A 26,016-nucleotide genomic window follows, 5' to 3' on the forward strand; every position below is an offset into this window, starting at 1 on the left:
AGAATCAATCCTCCAAATCTCTCCTGGGTAGGATTCCCCCAGAACAGACTGTCTAGCCTGCAAAAGATGTAGTTTGAGCAACATGAAGTTGTTCTAAGTCACTGAGGTTTGGGGGTTGCTTTTTACTATAGATAATGTGGCCTGTCCTGACTGAAATAAGATGTAAAACATGATAACACCCTATTTTGACAAGGTGGATTAACATTGCACACTTACATATCATTAGTGATAGGTAAAATTGTCTTAAGTATACTTTGGCAGGATTTCCTATGAGATCATTAATTTTTAAGTTTTTCTTCTGGTAATATATCCTAATATAAAAAGGAAAAAGAAAAAAGGAAGTATTAGCACTGATACCAGAAGTTTTATTTTCTAGGAAATTCAGAGCCAAACTTGTTTTAATAATGTTCCAGTGTATTATACGTTAGAAGTGCCTACTCTGAGGTCAGACCCTTTGTTAGAGAAACAGAACCAATAGGACATATATAGGTATTTATTTAGAAAGGTATTATACATTTAATACAGGAATTGGCTTATGTGTTTTTAGAGGCTGAGAAATACAATCTGCTGTCTGCAAGTGGAGAAGCAGGAAAACTGGGATAATTCAGTCCGAAGCCTTGAGAACCTTGGGGGAGATGCTGTAACCGCAAGTTCAAGTGCAAAGCTGGAGAAGAAGCACAGAAGATGTGTATCGCAGCTCAAGCAGAGAGAGGGAATTCACCCTTCCTCCACCTTTTTGTTCTGTTTAGGCTCTCAACAGACTGAATGATAGCCACATACATTGGTGAGAATGATCTTCTTTACTCAGTTTACTGATTCAGCAAAGGCTTTCTTCCAGAGACACCCTCCCAGTCACACCCAGACATAACTTCTTACTAGCTTTTAGGGCAGCTGTTACCCAGTTGAGCTGACACATCAGATCTTCCCCTTGTAAGCTAATTTTTAAAGAAATAAAGGTCCATACTTATTCCTCTACAATTTCTGCTGAATCCTGGCAGTAGCATCTCACTCAGACACCCCCAGGTTTCAATTTCCTCAGCAGCTCTGGCCTGGGCATCTTTGCTGTTGTTGTTGTTGTTGTTTGTTTTGTTTTGTTTTTGTTTTATTACTGGAGTGCTTGTCTTCTCTCATTCACATTTACAAGTGTAAAGAGTTAGATGATTATACAAGATCATGGCATGCACCTCTTAGCAGTTTGTTAAATCAGTCTCTTTTTTTTATGTAGATCTCTCACCATTTATAGGCTTTTGACTAATTTCTTTTTCATTTTCTTGATCTCTCAGTTTCTCTCCCTCTTTCTCTCTCTCTCTCTTTCTCTCTCTCTCTCCCTCTCTGTCCCTCAGTCCTGGCCATTTGTTTTATTTTTTTTTTCAAACCATACTCTTTACATCTCTGAGGTAAGGCCATGAAGTCAGTGAGTTCCTTATGTTCCAAAGGTACGTTCACCACCCTAGAATGGATAATCTCACTACAACAATAACAAACCCTAGCCAAAATTTAATCTTCTGTCTGGCTTATACTTAATATGGTTCAATTTGTCTCTCTTTGAAGTCTCAATTTACTCGTTCTTTTTTTTAATGGCCAAACCCACCGCATAGGGAAGTTCCTGGGCCAGGGATTGAATCAGAGCCTCAGCTGTGGCAATGCCAGACTCTTTAACCCAAGAATCCAGGGATCCAGTGAGGCTGGGGATCAAACCCTTACCTCCAGAGAGGCCAGAGCTGCTACATTTGGATTCTTAACCCACTGTGCCACAGCAGGAACTCCTCGATTTACACATTTTTTGAGCATATTCCCTAAGGACACAGATCTCTTCATGCTTATTATGAAGCAGCAATAGCTTTGTCACCTCCTAACCCATCCAACAATTCACTGAAGAGTTTACGCTTCTCTTCCCTTCTCAAATTCTGCTCCAATTTTCTATAACCATTTAGTGTAGCTGCCCAGTCTTCAAGGGGTGGTTCATTACTTGCTCCTCCTGTAAGAATGTTTGGAAGTGAAAAGTAAGTAAATGGATTCCAACACCATTCCTTCCTGAAGGCTTGGCCTTGAGACAGGTGACATTAAGTCTACTTAAACTTTTAGTTGTCCACCTTCATCAAAGATCTAATCCAAATCAGAATGGGGATCGTCATTCTCCTACAAAAAAAGTGAGGAGTTTTACAATCTACAATTTGAGACATCCCAAACTTTCCAAGAAAAAATTTGACAATGGGAATGGGCATAAAGGGAGAGATGATGAGAAGCAGATGGGAGAGAGTAACAGGAAGGAGGTGAGAGAGAAAGAGATGTGGGGAGGGAGGAGAGAGGGGAAAGAAAGGGAGAGACAGAGAGAGGGAGGAAGGAGAGAAAGAGAATGAATAAATGACTCCACAAGAGGCAAATATATGGCTTAATGATTAAGTCAATGAACGCTGAAGACCAACTGCTTGGGCTTATGGCTCAGTTCAGACACTTAAGAGGTATGTGACCATGGGGAAATTCTTCCATGCCTTAGTTTCTTCACCTGTCAAATGAAGTAAAGACTATACCTACCTCATATGAAAATTTATAGAATCAAATTTGCTAATACATGTACAGCTTCACATGTGTTTAAGCAAGTGTTATATAAATATCTACTTTTATCAGTCAAGTGTAAGACTTCCATCTGGGATCCAAAGTATAAGCAAGAAATAAAGACCTACCTGCCTCTGTAAAGATCCAGTGACTGTGCACAGCATGGGAAACAGTCTATTCCCTTTTTCACTCCCATGCTTGCTTCTGCTTGGATCTCGGTTTGGATAATTACAGCCAGCTCTGACCATAGACCTAGGCAGATTGCTCCAATGAGCTGTGCTGGGATGGCTGGGATGTACACCGTAGTTCCCATGTGATTTTATTTAAGCCTGATAGTCCCCAGTTTAGGCCTAATTTCCCATCTAGGAGATGCTGATAATCTGCCTTCCTATGATAAAGCTAAGTGAGAAATCTGCAGTTCTCAAATGTAATTTTTTCTACATGGATTATCTTGCTTAGTTTTTACATTGAAACAATCAGAAAAAAAGAAAGAAAACAAACAAACCAAAAACCCTCAGCAAAGACCTTTTTATTCCCCTCCAGTTCACTGTGATACAGGTTAAGAGAGCACACTAACCCTGAGGAGAATCCTTTCTGAAATGTGAGAGTGCGGGTGTTTTGCTCACTTCCTACATGGGCGCTTCCAGAAACTACAACATCGTGCAGTAACTGGGAGCTGGAAAACCACAGGTAATGTTTACTGCGTGTGTTTATTAAGAGGTGTTAACGAGTAATTGCCTGGCATCACCCACTTAAACCCATCTCAGATGGTGTTTTTACCCCGAGTCTGAGGAATGTTTCCTTGGCATAGATTTTAAATAGCTTTTAAACAGAATATGGTTCTATAGGCGATGCCAAATCTCTGGCTTCACCCAGTGCAATTCAGATGGCAGACAGGATGTGGTTCCGCAGTTACGGGGGTTGCAGTGAGTCAGCTAGAGAGACAAATGTTTCCATGGTGACCTTCCCCATTCATTTGGTGTGAGGCCTTCTTACACTCCTGCAGATTAATGACATGGCATTAACACTGATAATCATAATGAAGAGAGCTGTCTGAGAGGGGGGCAACCCAACCCTGACATTTGTGAGGAAATAGGATGGAGGAATTTAGCCAAGGTGTAGAGGAAGAAAATATTGAACTCCAGGGAAAGAAAATCCATTTCTTTTTCTCTTTTATAGAATAGTTTTCCTGCCAAAATAGACCCTGCTGCTGACAGACGTCTATAGTCTCCCCTCTGGGAATTCTCTTAATACTACAACAAAGTGGGGGTGGAAATAAATAACTCAAAGAAGTGATTCTCGAAAGGTCAAAAGAACCAGGATGAGAGAATATGGAAGGGACACAGGCTTAAACTCTGCTCAGGCATCCTGTTTTGTTTGTTTGTTTAAATACTTTAAAATGTTCCTTAGGAAATCCTTTTAGGAAAGACTTTTCCTAAAAGACTTACCTTTTTCTATAGCTTCATGGCTAAAACTCGTGTTCCTTTGAGGGAAAAAGTGCTTTTCACATGGCTAATAGCAGCACTTTATTTCTGCGTACAGAGACATGGGGCATTGTTCATACCGAGAACATGAAACATTAGGAGTCTACCCTCTAACTCAGATGCCAGCCTGGGTAAAATTATAGACACAAAGAGAGATTATGTTTTCCCTGAGCAGGATGCAGATTTTCACGGGCTCCCAGAGGATCAGGCCTTGAGATTTAGTTAGTTGTTTGCATGGTTATCTCTTTTATTAGATTTCAAGATTCCACAGAGCAGAAACTGCATCCTATTCATGTTTGGCATTGTCAGCTCCACTCCCAATGCACATGTACACAAATACATACAAGTACATGTGCACACACAAACATAAATCTAGCATCGGTCTTACACACCACACACATCCCCACTTATCTATTACGGGAGTGAATTTGATCAGCACCATAAAACCTCCGGTGAGGCAATTAAGCACTTGGTATGTGAAGTTTTAGAACTCCGTAGAGCCAAATTATAACAGTTTTTAAAACTATGTAGGGCTGTTTTGCTTTTTAAATGTTTAGACAACTTGGATTTGACACAAATACAATAACGCCTGAGAGGCAGTAAATGAAAAACATGTGTGAAAAATATCAGGAGGCTCTCAAGGCAGCTGGACTATTCAGATTGATTGAGTGGTGTCTGCAGATTGCTGATGGCTGGACCTACTGTGGCATTTATTAATCCATCAAATATTTATTGAGAACCTACTTTAATAGCTATTTGTTCTGGGCCAAACGCTATCCTAAGTGCTTTATGCATATAAACTTATTTAATCTCCCCTACGAGGTAAACACTGGTATTAAAATACCTATTTTTCAAACAAGGGAGCTGAAATACAAGTAATTGAAGTTACTTGCCTAAATCCACACAGATTGCAGAGGTGGAGTCATAAATAGAACCAAGCAGCCTGGTTCCCAATCAGGAGCTCTTAGCTCTACGTGATCCTGCCGACCCCTGGGTTGGGAACCCAGAATGAAGCCTTAATCAGGAGGTACGTTCATTTTCCTTGTTTTCATAAGGCTTAGAGTTTTGAAGAGGAAACATGCTGAAAAACAACCAATTGTAATCGCAAGTGGCAAGTGCTGCATGACAGCCAAGCAAGAACTCTAGGGACAGGGGCGACCTAAGGATTAGAAGGCTTCGCACAATGAGGAAAAGATAGAAATAGTAAACAAAGTGAATGCCGTTTCTGTATTGACCTTGTTTCCTGATGGTCTTTGGTGATGAAATATGAAGGGTGAGTCAGAGATGGTGTCTATTCAAGAGGGAGTCTTCCAAGTGATTCCTAAGGTCAACAGAGGAACTTTGAGAGACATTCCTCAGGCAGGTGTGTCACAGGACAGAAAGATAGCATCTGACTATACGGGAAGTGTCAGGCCAGGTGAAAAGTGTTAACAGAGACTGTTGGGAGGGACAGTATTTCAGTAAAGCTACAGGTACAAATGTGGGCATTCCAGAGAACAGCTCAGCAATACTGAGAAGCTCTGCTGGCTTAGAGAGAATGCCACAGATGTGAAAAACTTTGGGGAGCCAGGAACCTGCTAGAGAAAGCCCCTCTAAAAGTCAATCTAAATCTTGACAATCATTACACATTTTTTTTTTTTTTTGGTCTTTTTGCTATTTCTTTGGGCCGCTCCCGCGGTGTATGGAGGTTCCCAGGCTAGAGGTTGAATCGGAGCTGTAGCTTCCAGCCTATGCCAGAGCCACAGCAACGCGGGATCCGAGCCTCGTCTGCAACCTACACCACAGCTCACGGCAACGCCGGATCGTTAACCCACTGAGCAAGGGCAGGGATCGAACCCGCAACCTCATGGTTCCTAGTCGGATTCATCAACCCCTGCGCCACAACGGGAACTCCTCATTACACATTTTTATTCACCACCATAGTGGTACATATCGTCCACTTGCTATTTACTAAGCTTTATGCTAACACGAGGGTGAAAGTATTATTGTTGTTGTTATTGTTATCCTGATCAAAGTTATGACATACTCGAGCTGAGGGCTTGACCTGTGATCATCACACAAGTTATCTGTCACTTAAGCCTGCTGTTTGCCACTCTTTTTGACTATAAAGGTTGACAGTCGATTCTATGGGGACATACTGGAAAAAATGCAATTTTTTTTCTCACTTCAAAGTTTTTATGAATTTTAATCGAATATTGGTTGATTAGCTTCCTTCATACAACACTAATTACAGCCAAATATGTAGGAGCAAGGCAAAGTGGAGGGCAGAAGTCCTAAAAGTGGGGAGAAACATATTCTAAAATATCAGGGAAGAGAATACACAAAGAATCAAGAGGATGAACATAAATATTAGAAGTCAGAGCAAGTCAAGAGTTTTAGAGGCCACAGCAAACAGCTTCTAGAAGATCAGCGGAAATAGAAGGGGTCGAAGCAAAAAAATGTGTGACCAAAAAGGCAAGCCATCTGAAAAATGCTAGGAGAGTCAAAGAAATGTAGAGATAAGGCAAGACTTGTTGGACCTGAAGCCAGGATGACAGGCCTCTGAGCCCAGGCAACCTGCTCGCCTGCCCCTGCTTCTTGCATTGCCTCCCATCCCGCTGAGAATGAACCACATTTGGGGAGAGCAGAGAGTGAATCTGTGAGCAGGAGGCAGAAGCTGTAGCTGAGTTCGTTTAAGTGACTAGCAGTCTTTCTGTATTTCTCATGTCCACCCCAAGTGGCCGAAGGGTTTTAGATTAAAATACCATTTATTTTAAAGAAATCATTCTTAAAATCTTCTGGGGGAAGAGCAGTCTTATTTGGGAACCACAAAATTTCAATGCTTTCTAGGACCTTGCTTCTGCAACTTTGCAATTGCCCTGTACCTTGCTTTCTGCATCCTCTCCTAACTATCACCACTTCCAGGCTCTTCAAACAGACAAAGATGTGGCATATTTGGGCGTCATTTGAAGTATGTATTGCTCCTGACATCCGTGTTGAAAGGCACATTATGCATGCCCTTAATTGTACCCTTACAATTTTTTTTTCTTTAGGGCTGCAGGTGCGGCATATGGAAGTTCTCAGGCTAGAGGTCGAATCAGAACTTCGGCTGCCAGCCTACACAACAGCCACAGCTGCACCAGATCTGAGCTTCATCTGCGAACTACACCAACAGCTCATGGCAACACCAGATCCTTACCCCACTGAGTGAGGCCAGGGATCGAACCTGCATCCTCATAGATACTAGTTGGGTTCATTTCTGCAGAGCCACCATGGGAACTCCTGTGACCTTACATTTGATTACAGTTACCTTATGGGATATTTGTTCATCTTTTGTGCATTACTGCTAAATATTGGGAAATGAGATTTGAATATATGGCAATGCTTAAATAAATATAATTTCAATATTTAGATATATTATGTAACTATACTACTCCTTTTTAAAAATATAAGTTCATCATAAGGTTGTTGGACTCAAATAATGTACTTTTTTGAAAACCTATACCTAAATGAGTTTCAAGGAGAGTCTTCAAAAGCTAACCAGGTCACTAATATTGTGGACCAGGAAGTAACTTTCTGATTTTAACAATAGAAAGTATTTTTATGACCTGCCATACCTTGGGTGGTACTTTGGGGAATTATGAAGCAAGAATTTCCTTTCCTGTTTGCGAACCTCTGGATACAAGTTACTGCCCTTGGTCTTGGTGCTTCTGGCTGGCTTATTAAGGATGTGAGGTACTGTCTTTTGTCCTTTTGGCTTCTGTCACTTTCCTGTCCTTTTTTGTGGTATCTACTTGGTTCTGGAATCTCTTTCTGGTTGCTTTTTCTCCCTTGTACAAAATGTTGTCTTGTCTTTTCAGCATTTCAAAAGGTTTCCCCAGTGACTTGAATTGAAGAAAGCTGCAGGGTCGTAGCTCAGTGGAAAGCTTAGAATGACAGTGAAATCCCTAAACAGAGACTACTCTTTCTGAACAGGGAAACCTAAAAATAAAAGCTGTCTGCAGCTGGGACTGTGTGCCAAGACAACTATCACTGAAATGCAGAGGAAATCGCAGGCATAAATAAAAAACAACCTTGCAAGAAAGGACTAAGGTGTTAAATTGGTGCCAAGATGGAAACCTAGAAAAGGCCAACTTCATAGTAGGTGGTTTATCACCCTCAGATAGTTTAATGTGGTGGAAGTTTGATTCTATCACATTCTTACAAGAAATGTCAGCCCCAAGAACACAAGGGTATAGCAAAGAGGCTCTAAGTCAACCTGACTTCTCTAAAACAACTGCAGGGTTCCAGGTTCACGAGGTACTGATTTCTGTTTTTCGTCCTTCTACACAAGGAGTCCTGATTATTTTATTGATGTGCTTTTCCACCAGCGTGCTTCTCTGGAATGGTAGTTCTGTTGAATCATCTGTCCCAATTCCAGGTCTCCCCTGCCCCAACTCCATTCTTATCTGGGCCACACTTGCACATCATCCCAGTTTGGGGCTCCTGTAATTTGACTCTAACTGCTCTTTCAGTGCATTTTGACCTCCAGTTTTTCAACCCTTCCCTCTTAATCCTGTCTGTCATCCTTGCATAGTTTCACTTCCTTTTCTTTTGGAAAACTTTGGACTATCCTGTGCCGCGTGGTTATCCCTTGTTTGAACCCATTGGTCAAATGCCTATGCCAAGGCTATGATAACATTTGAGGAAAAAGGAACATACAAATATGCAGCAGCGCTACTAAAAATGTTATGTTCATCGTTTTAGCTGGACCATCCATGCTGCTTGGCAATCCAATGTGTTCCTATTTCACCTCCCTCAGCTATGAGCCACAGATAGGATTTTAAATCTTCACAGAGTTTGCAATCCTCTTTATTCTGTATGTCCCATTTTTTTCTTAGCCTATGATTTGTTGGGAAAAATTGGGGTTCTCTATAGCACACAAGACTACAAATTGTTCAATATACATCGCATATCACATAGTTTCTACCAGCATAGATGAAAAAGCACTCCTTCTAGTGCTTTTTATTTGATCCTTCACTTGTCTGGCTTTCCTTCAGATTATAAAATCATGCTTTTTTCTCTTAATTTTGCAGGGGAAAAAAAAGTCGCAAACCTTTGTTCCTTCTCTAGCTACCCTTCTTGCATTCTCCTTCCTTTTATTGTTAAGAGTAGACTTCAAAGAAAAGAGATCAAACTGTCACTGTATGCAGATGATATGATACTATACCTAGAAAACCCTAAGGACTCAACCCCAAAACTCCTTGAACTGATTAATACATTCAGCAAAGTGGCAGGATATAAGATTAACATTCAGAAGTCAGTTGCATTTCTGTATACCAGCAATGAAACATTAGAAAAGGAATACAAAAAAATGATACCTTTTAAAATTGCACCTCACAAAATCAAATACCTCGGAATACACCTGACCAAAGAGGTAAACGACCTATATGCCGAGAACTATAAAACTTTAATCAAAGAAATCAAAGAAGATGTAAAGAAATGGAAAGATATTCCATGTTCCTGGATTGGAAAAATCAATATTGTGAAAATGGCCATCCTACCCAAAGCAATCTACAGATTCAATGCAATCCCTATCAAATTACCCATGACATTGTTCACAGAACTAGAACAAAAAATCCAAACATTTATATGGAACCACAAAAGACCCAGAATCGCCAAAGCAATCCTGAGAAACAAAAACCAAGCAGGAGGCATAACTCTCCCAGACTTCAAGAAATACTACAAAGCCACAGTCATCAAAACAGTGTGGTACTGGTATCAAAACAGACAGACAGACCAATGGAACAGAATAGAGAATCCGGAAATAAACCCTGACACCTATGGTCAATTAATCTTTGACAAGGGAGGCAGGAACATCAAATGGGAAAAGGAAAGTCTATTCAGCAAGCATTGCTGGGAAACCTGGACAGCTGTATGCAAAGCAATGAAACTAGAACACACCCTCACACCATGCACAAAAATAAACTCCAAATGGCTGAAAGACTTAAATATACGACAGGACACCATCAAACTCCTAGAAGAAAACATAGGCAAAACACTCTCTGACATCAACATCATGAATATTTTCTCAGGGCAGTCTCCCAAAGCAATAGAAATTAGAGCAAAAATAAACCCATGGGACCTCATCAAACTGAAAAGCTTTTGCACAGCAAAGGAAACCAAAAAGAAAACAAAAAGACAACTTACAGAATGGGAGAAAATAGTTTCAAATGATGCAACCGACAAGGGCTTAATCTCTAGAATATACAAGCAACTTATACAACTCAACAGCAAAAAAGCCAATCAATCAATGGAAAAATGGGCAAAAGACCTGAATAGACATTTCTCCAAGGAAGATATACAGATGGCCAACAAACACATGAAAAAATGCTCAACATCGCTGATTATAAGAGAAATGCAAATCAAAACTACCATGAGATACCACCTCACACCAGTCAGAATGGCCATCATTAATAAATCCACAAATAACAAGTGCTGGAGGGGCTGTGGAGAAAAGGGAACCCTCCTGCACTGTTGTTGGGAATGTAAACTGGTACAGCCACTATGGAGAACAGTTTGGAGATACCTTAGAAATCTATACATAGAACTTCCATATGACCCTGCAATCCCACTCTTGGGCATCTATCCGGACAAAGCTCTCCTTAAAAGAGACACATGCACCCGCATGTTCATTGCAGCCCTATTCACAATAGCCAGGACATGCAAACAACCCAAATGTCCATCGACAGATGATTGGATTCGGAAGAAGTGGTATATATACACAATGGAATACTACTCAGCCATAAAAAAGGATGACATCATGCCATTTGCAGCAACATGGATGGAACTAGAGAATCTCATACTGAGTGAAATGAGCCAGAAAGACAAAGACAAATACCATATGATATCACTTATAACTGGAATCTAATATCCAGCACAAATGAACATCTCCTCAGAAAAGAAAATCATGGACTTGGAGAAGAGACTTGTGGTTGCCTGATGGGAGGGGGAGGGAGTGGGAGGGATCGGGAGCTTGGGCTTATCAGACACAACCTAGAATAGATTTATAAGGAGATCCTGCTGAATAGCATTGAGAACTATGTCTAGATACTCATGTCGCAACAGAAGAAAGGGTGGGGGAAAAAACTGTAACTGCAATGTATACATCTAAGGATGACCTGACCCCCTTGCTGTACAGTGGGAAAATAATTAAAAAAAAAAAAAAAGAGTAGCCTTCAGTTATCTTTATTTATTCATTCACTTCCCCATATTCACTTACTTTAATTATTTTACCATCATCATTAAAGTAACACTTGTACCTATTTTTTTTTTTTTTTGGCTTTTTTTTTGTATTTTTGCCATTTCTTGGGCCGCTCCCGCGGCATCTGGAGGTTCCCAGGCTAGGGGTCAAATCAGAGCTGTAGCTGCCGACCTACGCCAGAGCCACAGCAATGTGGGATCCGAGCCGCGTCTGCAACCTACACCACAGCTCATGGCAATGCCGGATCATTAACCCACTGAGCAAGGGCAGGGATGGAGCCCGCAACCTCATGGTTTCTAGTCGGATTCGTTAACCACTGCGCCACGACGGGAGTTCCTTTTTTTTGTTGTTTGTTTTTTGGGGGGTTTTTTTTTGTTGAGAAAAAAATATTTTATATTTACTGATAATTTACCATTTCTAGAATTTTTTATTCCTTTGCATACACATAGGTCTCCACCTGGGATCACTTACCTTCAGCTTGAGAACTTTGATATTTCTTACAGTTAAAATCCACTGCCAATTCTTCCAGCTTTTGTTTCTCTAAAAAAGTTTGCAACAAAAGAGAAAATAAACAGTTGGGACTACATCACACTAAAAAGCCTCCTCAACAAAATGAAAAGGTGACCTACTGAATGGGAGAAAATAATTGCAAATCATATATCTGTTAAGGAGTTAATATCCAAAATATGTAAAGAACTCATTTAATTCAATAGCAAAACACAATCAGATTAAAGAATGGGCAGACTATCTGAATATACTTTTTTTTTCAAAGAAGACGTACACATTGCCAATAGGTACATGAAAAAATGTTCAACATCACTAATCATCAAAGAAATGCAAATCAAAACCACAATGAGATATCCCTTTGCACCTGTTAGAATGGCTGATATCAAAAGAAAAAAAATAGGAAATAACAAGTGTTAGCAAGGTTGCAGGGAAAGGGAAATCCTTGTACACTATTGGTGGAAATATAAATTGGTTTAGGCACTATGGAGAACAATTTGGATATTCCTCAAAAATTTAAAAATAGAACTACTATATCATCTAGCAATTCCACTTCTGGGTATTAATTCAAAGAAAACAAAAACACGAACTTGTTTGTGCACCTTTATGTTCATTGCAACATTCTTCACAAAAGCCAAGATATGGAAATAAACCTAATTGTCCATTAGTGCATTAATAAAGAAAACATGGTATATACATTCCATGGAATATTATTCAGCCGTAAAAAAGAATGAAATCTTGCCAGTTGCAACAATGTATAAGGACCTTATGATAAGTGAAATAAGTCAGAAAAAGACAAATACCATATGGTCTCACTTTTATATGGAAAAAAAGACAAAATTGAGCTCATAAATATAGAGAACAGATTGGTGGATGCCAGAAACTGGGGAGGGGAGGTTGTGTGAAATGAGTGAAGAGGATCAAAATGTACAAACTGCTATTTATAAAATAAATAAGTCCTGGGGGTGTAATGCACAGTGTGGTGACTACAGTTAGTAATACTGTATTGCATATTTGAAAGGATACTGAGAGATGAAATCTTAAAAGTTCTCATTACAGTAACAAAAAATTTATAACTATGTGTGGTGATAGATGTTAACTAGACTTATTGTGCTGATCATTTTGTAACATATGCAAATATTGAATTATCACATCGTGCACCTGAAACTAATATAAGTCAATTATACCTCGAAATTTTTAAATAAATAATCATCTAAATAAATAAATAACTTAGAGTATTTGCCTTTTTTGCAAAATATTTTGTTGGATATAAAATTCTTTTAGCATTTTTTGGAGTTCCCTGGTGGCTCAGCTGGTTAAGGATCTGGCATTTCCACTGCTATGGCTCTGGTTACTGCTGTGGAGCAGGTTTGATCCCTGGCTTGGGAACTTTTCTTGTTTCATTACTTTCTTTCTCACATGTTTTTGAAAAGAAGTCATTGTCATGTGCCTTTTTTTGCCTCTGACAGGTAGGGATTAATTAATTTGTTAACGAATAACAGTGCTCTGCTTATCTGTTGGTCAATGTCAGAAAATATTGTTTCATATATGTGTTGCAGTTTTCTAACGTCCTATACCAGCTGCTCCCTTGTGGATTATCAGAATTTGCCATCTCATCTCACAAATTGTTAGTTATAAATAAATTAGTTCCTCCTATTAAAAGACGTTTTCTGTTTCTCTCATCTGTTTGTTCCTGTCTTTTCTTGCTTGCTTTCTTTTAGATTAACTTTATTTCTTCCTTTGAATTCCTCTGCTGGCTTTTTAAATGTACATCTTTGCATTATTTTTAGCGGATGTTTATGAGATTACAACATGCATTATTAATTTACCATAATCTACTTAGAGAACGTTTTAAATTAAATGCAAGAACTTTGCAAAATAAGAGTCCGATTTATCCACTCCTGTTCTTTTTGTTGTTGTTGTCATATAAATTATCTCTACAAATATAGAGTTTATAGTTTTGGTTCTCATCACATGACGTTTCCAGAAACTAATTGACTATAACCGTGTATTTACCCACATATTTACCAAGCATAGATGAAAGATGCGAGTTAAGAATGTGCTTGGGTCTCCATATTCTCAGAATTCTATAGTCCACCCTTGTCATTCCATGAAGGAAAGCAACTTCTCTCCCTCTCTTTCATACTTCTGTTTTTGTTCCACCATAGTGGGGACCTTGTTAGCCAGAAGAAAAGCTAGATTCTGAAATATTTTATCTCTGTTTCTTCTAGTGTCTGGTGCATTCTCCCTAAAAGAAAAAAAAAATATGTATCATATTATTTTTCTTGCTTAACTTTGCTGACTCTTCCCCTAACCCGTATTTTGCTATTTGAAATCCATACTCTCTGTCTTGGTGTCATCCATTAAATGGAACTCACTCTTACGCCTTGTTTCTCATTCTGCTTTAGCCAGGCTGAGTTAGTTGTTTCCTGAATTCACCCTACCATTTCCCAGCCTGTGTTTTTCCTCTGGTTTTCCTCTAATTCCCTGTTTGGAGGGAGAGCACCTTTACCCATTGGCCTTCTACAAAAACACCTTTGAACATTCAGGTCATGCATCATCTGCCCCCATAAGGCTTCTCTTTCTCCTCTCTTCTCCCAGATGATAAGAACCATACCTGCATATCCTACTGCCTTTGCTCTCTTAACATTTAAATCCACTTGTCTGTTTACCTGGCTTTTATAAGCATTTTTAGATTATGGAACACATGTCTTTCCTCTCTGTTTCTAGCACAGTGTTAGCACTAAAGTTGCTGAATAAACAAATAGCTAATTGACTGAACATATGAAGAAAGGAATATAAGTTTGAATGTTTTAAGTTGTAGGTATTTTAAATGTGGTCAGTGTTCTAATAAGCAAAAAATATCTTAAACTGAAGAAGTTAAATTGAGCTTAAAATATAATTATGTGACAAAGAGTTAAAAATTGACAAAAAAAATTCTAAGATTTTAAAATATAAATTGGATCCCCATGTACAAATTTTTCCATTTCTTCTTTGAGAAATATATACTGGCATGCAATCTGTAGCTGTTTGGCCTAGGATGCTCACAGACATCTGACCAAGCATAAGAGAGTTCAAGAAAATGAATATCTTCCCTGGAAGGGCAAAATGCAAATGCAAATGTGCTTGATCATTTCAGGAACTGGTAGAGGAATGGCTTTAAACTTCTAAAATATTTAAGTCCAAGGCAGAAAAAAAATAGTCTCTTAAAAATCAGTGTTTAAATGATGAACAATTTTGGCCAATTAAAGTTTAGTCTAATTGTTATGGTGATTTTGGAAAAGAATGAAGCTAATGAGTTTCTGAATGTCAACTGCAATTTTTGAGTACTTTTAATTTGCAATCTCTTTATTTAATGGAGACAGCATTAAAGACTCAGTCTGAATGTATTCAAACTGGATTTTAGTTTTTACAGCTGTACTTCAGCATAGGAATTATATTTTACTATAATATCCCCTCAGTTTTTGGAAGTAAAGTCTTAGATATCTCCTTTAGGAGTGTCAAATCATACACTCTGTCAGATTCCAAAAATAACTTTCCTCAATGTTATACAGGATAAGAATCTGACCTGATATACTAATCCTCTGATCTAGAGGAAAATAGTTGACAGATTGCTTGACCTAGCAAATCATTCATATAACTCTGCTGGGAGCAATGGCCCTGCCATTTTTTTTAAAATATAAATTTTTGATTCCTATCAATTTTCACTGAAGGAAACTTGAAGAAAAATGCCCAAGGATTTTTGAATTCACTGTAGTTTAAATGTCTATTTCAAGTGGATAGAAAGCAATCCTGTCTTTCCTACTTTTGCAGGCAATTGGGAAAAATAATAAGAATGATTTGTCTTTTCCTTCCTGCATTAGCCATTAATTACAATAAATGTAAAAATGCAGCCCAGCCACCTACACATTTTAATCTGCTGCAGCCTAGTCATTTACTGAAGATCAATAGTTAGAAACCCTCGTAAACTATGTGCATACATAAATAATTGGTGCTTTCCCTCATACTTTAGAATTTTGCTTTTCATTTCCTAGTATTGATGTCTACAGAGAAAGGAATGAAATGACACTACAAAACCTAATGCACCAATCGCATGAGTCCAATTTGACATGGGAGAGAATTAATGAGCTGATTTTTCTCATTTTTCTGCCTGTATTTTCCCCTTTTGGTTTTTTAGCACCAAGGTAATATTTGATATTAGAAAAAAAATGCACCAAAATAAAAACATGAAAAGCAAAAAAAGGCATCAAACCAAGTGTGACTTTCTGTGTCTGCATTTCAGATTCATGCTGCCAATTATTTCAGCCCTAGAAACTCAGAGACACAAGGAATACCTACTCCCACAAATACATTATTTTCTCTTTAGTTGTCAGGGTAGCAGGCAACACAAAAACAAACACGAAAAATATGTATTTGCAATGTTTTTATATTCAGTCAATGGTTTACTAATCCAACATTCACTAAATCAAACTATTGTAAAAAAATGTTTCCTCTGTGGTCTCTCTCTCTCCCTCTCTTCCTCTTGTAATTGAAAGACTCTAATGAGAAGTACTACTAGTCCTAAGGCTTTTAGTTGACATACGTATGACTTATTTAAAAGTTTTGACCTTTCCCTGACTAACTCAGGAGCACTGATCTTTGAAATAAAGTTTACTCACGATAAACACATATATACAAATGAGGGACTCAGTACAATGACTTGAGCTCTAGATGGCATTAAGTTTAACAAGGGATATGTAGGTAATGGCCCATGTTATCTACAGATCTGGCGTTTTATATTTCTAAAAGCTGCCACTAGTGGGTTATTTCCTCACCAAGTCTCTAAAATATAAACTTTTATTTTCAAACTTTAGGATTTTCTTTTTTAATTAAAAAAAAACAACTGTCTGTTGAAGTCAAGGTTTTTATACATTTTGAAAGAATACTTAGAATTTGGAAATTGACTTTAAAATTTGAGAAATGTTTGTCCATTTATAGGTCCCCTGAAAATCCATTTGCCATTCAAGATGTTTGTTTATTCATCAAGGGTTTAGGAGTACTTCATTGCACAATGCCAAAAGTTCATGTGCATGATTGACGGCTGTTTCTGGATTTTTTTTCCCCCTTTTTATTTTATTTTATTTTATTTTTATTATTTTTTTTTTTTTGTCTTTTTGCTATTTCTTTGGGCCGCTCCCACGGCATATGGAGGTTCCCAGGCTAGGGGTCGAATCGGAGCTGTAGCCACCGGCCTATGCCAGAGCCACAGCAACATAGGATCCGAGCCGCGTCTGCAACCTACACCACAGCTCACGGCAACGCCGGATCATTAACCCACTGAGCAAGGGCGGGGACCGAACCAGCAACCTCATGGTTCCTAGTCGGATTCGTTAACCACTACGTCATGATGGGAACTCCCCCTTTTTTATTTTAAGTCCAGTTGATATTGGTGACAAGTAAAAGACTGCCAATTTAGTGAAGGAAAAAATATTTTAAAAATAAAAAAGTTAATATCTATTCATATTTCTCCAGGGGTTTTTATAGACTATTTAAAGGAGTCACAAATTTGGATGTCTAGAAACTGACTGGCCCATTGAACTGATTTGTGCAACTGTGTTCTTTTTTTTTTTTTTTTTTAACGTGAGGATCTTTGCAAATCCTTTAATTCTGAAGAGTATCTTATTTCTTCTGTAGGATCCTATGACTTAATCCAATGATTTAGCAGACACTAAACAAATGCTACTGGAACTTAATTGAGACTGTGGCCTGGGACTTTTTCATTGTACAAAGTATAAAGTCTGATGTTTTAAATTATACATGTAAATGCCTCACCACTTACTGTGAGTCACTAGTGAGAGAAATAGATTTAAGAGATCAAAACATAGGGCATCAACAAAGCCGTTCAAAGTTCCCCCATTAACAAATTTATTAATTGATCATTTTTGTAACTCAATTTAATTGCTATTGCCTTTGTTATAGATTGAGAAGTGAATTACACACACATACACACACACACACACACACACACACAGACTGGTCTGGTGTTCTACTTTAAGAGATATGCATAAGTGATTGTTTTAAAATGATAAATCGTCTATCCTGCCCCTATACGAAGCTTACCCAGCCATTGCTCAGTGACAAAAGCTGCTCTCCATGGGATACAGCTTTGTATGTAGACCTCTAGTCTAACAGTTATAATGATGCTTTTTATCATAATCATAAAGCATTTAATTGCACAGAGCAATTTAGGAAACAGAGTCTAGGTCAAGACAGATTGTAATCTGAGACAGAATTAACACCAAGGTAGAAAATGTACAGGGTAGGCAAACAACAAAATAATTAGCCATGAATAATTACAAAGATAAAACTTAGCAGTGTCACTGTATTTTTGATCAGGGTAAATGTATTTTAGACAATTTACCTCTGATTGCTAAATGCTTTAAAGGGTCATCAGGTGCTATTATGTCTTCACTGAGCTTTCATGACTCCAGAAATCTTACTCTCTGAGCACTTTATCACTGGATAAGGGGATAATGTGGGGTGGGGAATATAGTGAAAAAGAAGTACGTTCAAAGAGTCAATTCTGTATAACATCTTGTAAGCCAATTGTTTTCACTTCACTTAACATGTACTCAGCTAATTACTAAAGCCATCCCTCCTCCTTACAATGAGGGATGATGATAACTACCAAGCATTTTAAGAAAAATTGATTAAAAATATAAGAATAAAAATATTTTGGAGAAGGATAAATGGGACAAAGAAATATATATTCAATAATAATGACAATAATAACAAGCAGCTTTTGTTATTAAATCTTCCTAATGTGATGTTTTGGCTCCTACCAATAAATCTCTACTTCAAGACGAGAAGGGTAGGAGTTTGCTGGTGGGTCAGCAAATTAAGGATCTGACATTGTCATTATTGTGACTCAGGTCACTGCTGTGACTTGGGTTTGATCCTTGACCCAGGAACTTCAAAAATAATAATAATAATAATAATATGAGCATTTTCAAATTATCCTCAAAAAAACAAAATGAGAACATTTGGGCATCTTCAAGTTTTTGTATATTACAATAATTTGTTAGCAAAAAGAAGAAATTAAGGAGAAATGCATTTTTTTTCTTGAAATGTTTTCTGGTATGGGGTAATATGTTTTATTTTTAATTTTTTAATTTTTAAATTATAGTTGACAATGTTCTGTCAATTACTGCTGTACAGTAAAGTGACCCAGCTATACATATATTTACATTCTTTTTCTCATATTATCCTCTATCATGTTCTATCACAAGTGTGGGCTAATATATTTTGTTTCTAAAACCTGCAATGTTAGAGTCAAAAAAAATACATCAATGGATAAACCAGTAAATATTTTAAAGGCTATCGCTTCCTGATGGATTTAAAGTCCTCTTTAAATTCAGGGTTTTTGTGCTTGCTAACAAGGAAACAAAATAATTATGTTATAAAGCAAAAAGTGGAGTTCCCACTGTGGCACAGCAGAAACTAATCCAACTAGTAACCATGAGGTTGTGGGTTTGATCCCTGACCTAGCTCACTGGGTTAAGGATCCGGCAGTGCGGTGAGCTGTGGTGTAGGTCTCAGATGCAACTTGGACCTGTGTTGCTATGGCTGTGGTGTAGGCCGGCAGCTATAGCTCCAATTGGACCCCTAGCCTGGGAACCTCCATTTACCACAGGTATGGCCCTAAAAAGCAAAAAAAAAAAAGTTTGCCCTGAAATAAGGGTTATAATAGGTTTAAGTTGCTGAATTATGATCAAATCACACTCAGTTCTACTTTAATGGAACATACATGTTTTTAAAAATCGCCACACTATGCAAAAGAATGCAATTAAAACCATGGACATTGGAGCATAATACTCCAAATATTGGTCAGTGGAACATTAAAAAAAAAAAGAAAAAGTTAAAAAAATAATGAAAATGAGAGCATAGTTTTCCACTTGTCAGATGGATAACACATACACAAATACTATAACAAATATGTCATTTTACTTTGAAAAAGACCTCAAGTTTTTATGTGGAAGGGTTGCAGTTTGTGAGTCATTATGAAATATGGAAGGAAGGTTTTCTGAGTCAATAGGAAGTGAAACAACAGATGTGGATGAAAGTTGAACTATAGATTGTCCTTGTAAGGTATGAATATTTTGCACTCCTACAAGGCCCAACTTAGCAGCGTACGGTTTCCTGCATTCACCTAATTTTTCTGGCATATGAAACAGTGAATAAACAAATGCAAAATTTTTGTTATGCTGAATTTCTTTCAATCTTTTCTATTAGTCACATTGGAAAAAATTCATATTTTTGAAAAAACAATCATTATAACAGGACTGATTGTACAGTGTTGGTTAAATTCAAAATTTTATTGGTATATACCGGAATATAACAAGAACATAATTTATCTGGGGCTCAATTGTCTGGTACACCCCAGTCTCAAATAGCAATTACATGAAAGTAAATGATCCTATCAAGTACACATGGAAACCACAGGTTACCGACAGTTGAAGGAATTATTAGACCAGACCAGTGGTTCTCAAACTCTAACATGATCAGAATCAATACAGTGTTTGCTAAAACTCAGATTCGCCCCACTCCCAGAGTTTTGATTTAAACATTTGGCTTTCTAAAGTTTCCCCAGAGATGCTGACGCTACTGGCCCCCAGGCCATGCTTTGGGAACCACAGGGTTAAACCATACTGACTACTGCTGAAAGCAGTTGACAATACTGTGTCTTGGTACTTAGATGGATGAGAAAATCTATTTTCATTGTGGTTACCACTAAGAATGTGACTTTCTCATCTAAAAGATTCCAGTAACCTTTCTCTTTCTTGCTCCACTATTGGTGGAAAAAACAAACAATAAAAAGTATAAAGGTGAATTTAGATTTGACTACCACCTAACAAGTATTTGTCATTCTCCATTGTCTAGAAACCATGCATTCATTGTACAATTGGCCTCCCTCAGGGATAAGCCTTAAGATAAATCAGGTTAAACTCATGCCTCCTGGGCATCCATGGTTGATTTACTCAAAGAAAAATTTATAACTTCAGCAGTTTGGGAAGCAATGTTTTCTTTTCTGCAAACCTGAATTAAGAAACAGGTCACTCCAGAAACTGCTGGCAGCCATTTTATAACCATAAGGCAAGACAGACTGAGGGCAAAGCTGAAGCTGCGGGAGACCAGAGCCAAGAGAATAACAGAAAAATAGGGCTGGATTCCTCACTGAACAGAACCTGAAGCCCAAACTACCTCTAAAATTCTCAGTTATGTGAGTGGATTAACCACTTTTAATTTTTAAGCCAGTTGGAGTTAACTTTCTTATTACATTAACCAAGAATAAAACAAACAAATTAAGAGGGGAAAAAAAAAGAAAGAAACTCCTACCTAAATAAGAAAAACGAATAGATAACAAAGGCAAAAAAAGCCAGTGAGTAAATCAAGCAATGAGCATATTAAAAGGATACAAGTTTCCATAAAAATCTACTGATGAACATTCTACTTAAAGTGACCTTTGGCTGTTTGTACATCCAAGGACCAAAATCTTACTAGTAAGGATTTGGAGGGAAAAAAATTGAATTCCAGGTCATATAGCTGGAGAAATCCCACCAAAAATCAAAGGAAGCAAAGAACCTAGAAGGATTAAATATACAAGTTCTTTCTAAGGCTGCCCTAGCAAACTCAGATTACCTATCCAGATGATGAATGTAGTTCCCATTCAGGAGTCCAGTTAGCCACTCAAATTATTTTGGTCAACTTCATGAAGTCTCAAGTAAAAGAATCTTTCTAACCTATTGTCACATACAGATATCTCAACCAAGTAGATTCCATTGATTATTATAGGGTTTTTAGTAAAGAGTGAGCAAACCCAGTCAGGCAGTCTTACTCTCAATCAACTTACAAAACTTCACCTTAATCAAATTTACTTCTGCCTCAAATATGTTCCATTTTTTACCAGCAGAAAATGAACCCCCCCCCAAAAAAAAAGAAAAAAAACAGAGCCACGAAAAATAAGAGATTTCCAGATCAAAGAAAAATGCATTTACTTTGCTAGTTTGCCTGTCGGAAGAGAAATTCTTTCACTTTCATTTGGTCTAAGGACAAATTAAGCCCAGTAAACAAAATAGTAAACAGAAAGAACATTCATTTAGGAGAAAATCTGTAGCAATCCTACCTCTGCTATTCATTTTGGACAAGCTATTTTCCCTTCTTGAATCCCAGCGTTCTCATCTATAAAATGGGGACAACATGTGATTTATAGAAGGAGTTTTCTGGTGTGAAAATTGAGTAAGATAACATGTGGCACGTATACTTCAAAGTCCCTGAGAGACACTAGTGCCTAATATGTGATTATTATTTCCTGTCTTCCTTTACCCTAGATACTATTGGGATAGCCTTGAACAACAAAACATAAAGTAGCTACAGTGTCCCAGGTTGATAAGGCCATTCATGGAGAAGGACAATCTGAGTCCTGTTCATCATAGGAGCCTTGAGGGCACAGCAGTATTGGAGGGGTTGTCATTTTGAGGGTCCTCTCAACAGATTCGGGCAAGAGGTATCTACTGGCACAGGAAACTACAACAATATCCAGGGCAACATTCAGGTGTATACAGGAAGGGTAACAATTGGTTCTATAGAAACCAGATATATAGTGTGTTTCCTATTAACAAAGAGGCAGAAGCTTTTTATGTGCCACTTAACCAGCAGCATTCTCATTTGTCAGCGGGACACAAACCTAAGGACTGAGTGTGTCCATGGAAAGTGAGTCATCAAACAATGAAGCTGCAGGAAAATTATTTGGCATTTTAGGACTCATTTATAAACATAGTCTCCTAGAATACTTCTACAGAGGTGGTGAAATTGGGGTCCAATTTACTCGTGCTTGCCAAACAGTAATAATCTCAAACTGCTGAGGTTAAGAAGAAAAAGGATACCTTAACAGCTTTAGCATATACCAATCCTGCTGATTTTTATTTTAAAACGTCCACTATTGGAAATCCCATCCATCAAAAATAATGTACATTTCTAGCTCTATGTTTACCAGGTGTGTGTTAATGGATAGGTAGCTAGAATTCTGTTTTGTTTTTCTGGTTGTTTTAACCTTATTTTGGCACCTACAATGTAATTTTTTAAAAAGCCTTGTCTGAATGATACTTTCGCCTAAGGAAATTGTAGAATATCCTCTGAAAAACAGAATGTGGAGTGTAGTTGTTATTTTGCTGCCTGCCACTGTCACCTCATTATTCAAATGATATACCTCAGTGTTATTCAGAATATGTGATGTTATAAGAAAATTTAATTTCATGGGATATTAATTCATAAAGCATTCAAAATTTTCTATCGTAGTTATCATGAATTTTTAAGACTCTGCCAAAAAGAATATAGAGAGATTAAAGAAAATATTTGTTTAGCATACAGAGATGACTTTTTCAGTGAACATGGTTGATTCCCAATTCCCCCATTATTAGCTAGTTGACCTTGGAGAGGTCAGGTATGAAATTTCACACCATCAGGTATGAAAATTAGAGAGGGGTCAGTAAGTACCACATACAGCATTGTGAAGAACAAACTAAATAGTGAATATAAAAATATTTTATAAATTAAAAAGTAGTTTTGGAATATTTAATTGCTCTGCATTCAAGCAACTCAGCTATTCATACCTATATGACCTTGAAAAATAATTTGTTACACCCCAAGTTTTGCATCTATACAATTGCAAAAAAAGTAATAATACCTAGCTACCTATCTGATCTGTAAAATCTGAATGAAATTATCTTCTCTAAAAGAGCATTGTCAACTCTAAAATGTTATAAAATTTTAAATGAATAGGTATTCTTGTCCCGATTACACTAACATGAATTCTTAAAACAGCGACACTTCTGTTAAAAATATCAGATTATAAACTCCATGAAGTTAACAATTTTGTTTTGTTCCCTGATACATCTTGAACTCCTAGAACAGTGTCTGATACATAGCAGGTGCTCCATGAATACTTGTTCAGTAAATATATAGAAAAATATATTGAAGTTTCTATGTTAATACTGACAGGTTGGGGAAAAGAGATATTATGATTTGTGTCCTATTAAGAAATCAATTGGCAATGAGAATGAAGAATTTTCTGGAAGTTAAGGAAATTATTTGAGAGTGGACTCTACTTTTATTCCATGATTTACACTGGGAAAGAATAATCATATTACATTCCTCTTGGGGCCAAGTAATACATTGGTTTTCTTCCACACACGTGAGAATGAAAAAAAAAAAAATCAATGAAAATAAACTAGAAGCAGGCATTCAGCAATCTAGGCATCTTTGCAAGAAAAAAAAAAGTGATATACCTCTTGACATTGATATCCATTTGTCCCTACATTCTATATTTCTATCTGCATATACACCTAAAGTTGATTCAAGTAATTACTGCTCATGACAGTGACTCTGAATTCTCAAAGAAATAATGTCACATTCACTGTTGTCCTTTCTAATATAGAGAAGTATGTAATATGTTTCATAAATATATTCCACAAAAAAAGATCATTGCTTTTTAAAGTTGTGGTATTTACTTCTTTCCTCCAAACCTTTTAATTAATCATGAGTTATGTGAAAAGCAGACAATTCAAAGAATAAATATGACCCATACTATAAAGGAGTTTATAATTCAATGAAAGATAAAAAGGAATTTAACCTCTTTTTTATTTAAATTAGTTTATTCAATCTACTTTCCTAGACTACCAATAATTATAGATCAGTTTTATTTTCTATAAAATTAAAAACAGCTATGTCATATTATTATGCATCTGGGTTGATATTTTGCATTTTCCTTTCTGGGTAGCTTTGTTGTTGACTACTAGTTTTTTTGCTTGTTTCTCTGTATTTTCTTTGTGTGTGTGAATGTGATACAGTGAATTTCCTCAGTCCCTGTCTCACTGTAGCAAAGCATTGGAACAGCAGACATTTTTACAAATGTATTAAAGCGAAAGTACATTTTCAGAGAGGGAGAGGGGACTCACATGTGCACATGTTAAAAAGAGGCCCCAACTCACTCTGCAATAGTCTTTATACCCCACAATGTGGACCTGAGTGGAGACCAATTTGGTCTTCTGATTGGTCTTGGACAGGATACCTCATTTGCATGGGGAACAGGTTATATAGAGGTGGGGTGAGGAATGGGACATTCCTTCTCTAGCAGGGAGTGAGCAGCCCAGGCTGGTCAAGGTAGGGGAAGGGCATTACAGTGAGACATGGCCAGAGGCTTTGGGGTTTAATCTCCTTGAAGGGGACTTGAAGCCTGTAACAAATGTATTAGGGTACTATAATGTTATCCTGTATTATTTTCTAGCAGATTCCAATGTATATTTCTATCCGAATATTCATCCGCAGTCCATTATAATTATTAATTTACTAGTCTGTCTCCCCAACAACTATAGTCTGAGTTTATTAGAGTATAGATTATTATTTGACTTTGTTTCTCTAACATGTAGCACAGTACCTGGGATATTATATACACTAAGTAAATGTAGCAGGAAGGAGGAAGGGAAGAGAGGAAGAGAAAGAGGAAGGAGATAAACATTCATGTAAATACATGTCACGGTTTACTCTAAATGCTAACATGATCTGAACCTGGAGAAGTTTCAATAGAAGTTAAAGTTTTACTATTGATACCAAATTATGCTGGAGATTTAAGAGCATACAGAAACAAAGAAACAGGGCAATAGGTTATAAATTTTGAATCAGGAATTAGATCATGTCTATCTACATGCCCTAGTTAACCTCATATATTCTTTACGCCACACAAAGTCACAGCCTACTGAGCTGGATAGAGTCTACTCTTGCAATACAAGTCATCTTGAGCCAGGAGATGTTCAGGTTTCCATAACCAGATTAAAACTGAACATTGGGTTGTTACCTCGATGACACAAGCAGGAGGCAGAGGAAGCACTTAATCATCCTCTCTTTATGTTTATTTTTTGCCTAAACTACCGAGATAATTGGCTTACCTTTCCATTCTGCGTAGAAGGTGGAGAGCTGGCAGAGCTGCTAGAGGAAATTTGCTGAATCTTAACTATTGGTGCCAGTTTCTTCATTATTACTCGCCCCTGCACTCTAAATAAACAATAAAACAACTAGAAATTCATTGAGAAAGATTCTGCCAAAATTACTTGCCTGCTGCTTCCAGACCTGAGAAACAAACTCAGAAGAGATGTGAACGAAAACAAAAGCACAAATAAAAATCTAGTCTGGTGCAGTCCTATAAAGCAGGTTTTACTG

The 26,016-nt window shown here is 37.5% G+C and overlaps 1 protein-coding gene across 5 annotated transcripts; it reads right to left on the reverse strand.

Annotated features, from left to right (window-relative positions):
* Positions 1-478: 478 nt before the first annotated feature.
* Positions 479-26,016, reverse strand: LOC110260185 (uncharacterized). 5 transcript variants are annotated; one of them, XR_014803788.1, is made up of 6 exons: positions 25,746-25,979; positions 13,795-14,014; positions 11,734-11,802; positions 3,337-3,556; positions 2,685-2,808; positions 1,256-1,978 (listed from the first exon to the last, which is right to left on the reverse strand). XR_014803788.1 is itself a non-coding variant. In XM_084956651.1 (4 exons), the coding sequence occupies exons 2-4, from the start codon at positions 13,871-13,873 to the stop codon at positions 1,824-1,826; spliced, it is 303 nt and encodes a 100-aa protein (XP_084812777.1). In that variant the 5' UTR covers positions 13,874-14,014; positions 25,746-25,979; the 3' UTR covers positions 479-1,823. The 5 variants fall into 5 exon arrangements, 2 of the variants coding, with proteins under 2 accessions (XP_084812777.1, XP_084812786.1); XR_014803784.1 differs by lacking the exon at positions 13,795-14,014 and having other exon boundaries at positions 25,746-26,016; XM_084956651.1 differs by lacking the exons at positions 2,685-2,808; positions 3,337-3,556 and having other exon boundaries at positions 479-1,978.

This window comes from Sus scrofa, chromosome 1 (assembly GCF_054392235.1).
Source record: "Sus scrofa isolate SSC_HxYL_T2T_F1_AM1 chromosome 1, Sscrofa_HxYL_maternal_Yorkshire_Landrace_v2.0, whole genome shotgun sequence".
NCBI classification, from domain to species: Eukaryota; Metazoa; Chordata; class Mammalia; order Artiodactyla; family Suidae; genus Sus; species Sus scrofa.

Coding starts and splice junctions, on each gene's coding strand:
- LOC110260185 (XM_084956651.1), bottom strand. CDS start 13,873: ATGACAAGGGTGGACTATAGAATTCTGAGAATATGGAGACCCAAGCAC. Junction 11,803..13,794: donor GCATCTTTCATCTATGCTTG/GTAAATATGTGG, acceptor AAACTTTTTTAG/AGAAACAAAAGCTGGAAGAA. Junction 1,979..11,733: donor TCAAAGTTCTCAAGCTGAAG/GTAAGTGATCCC, acceptor ACATTCTTACAG/GAGGAGCAAGTAATGAACCA.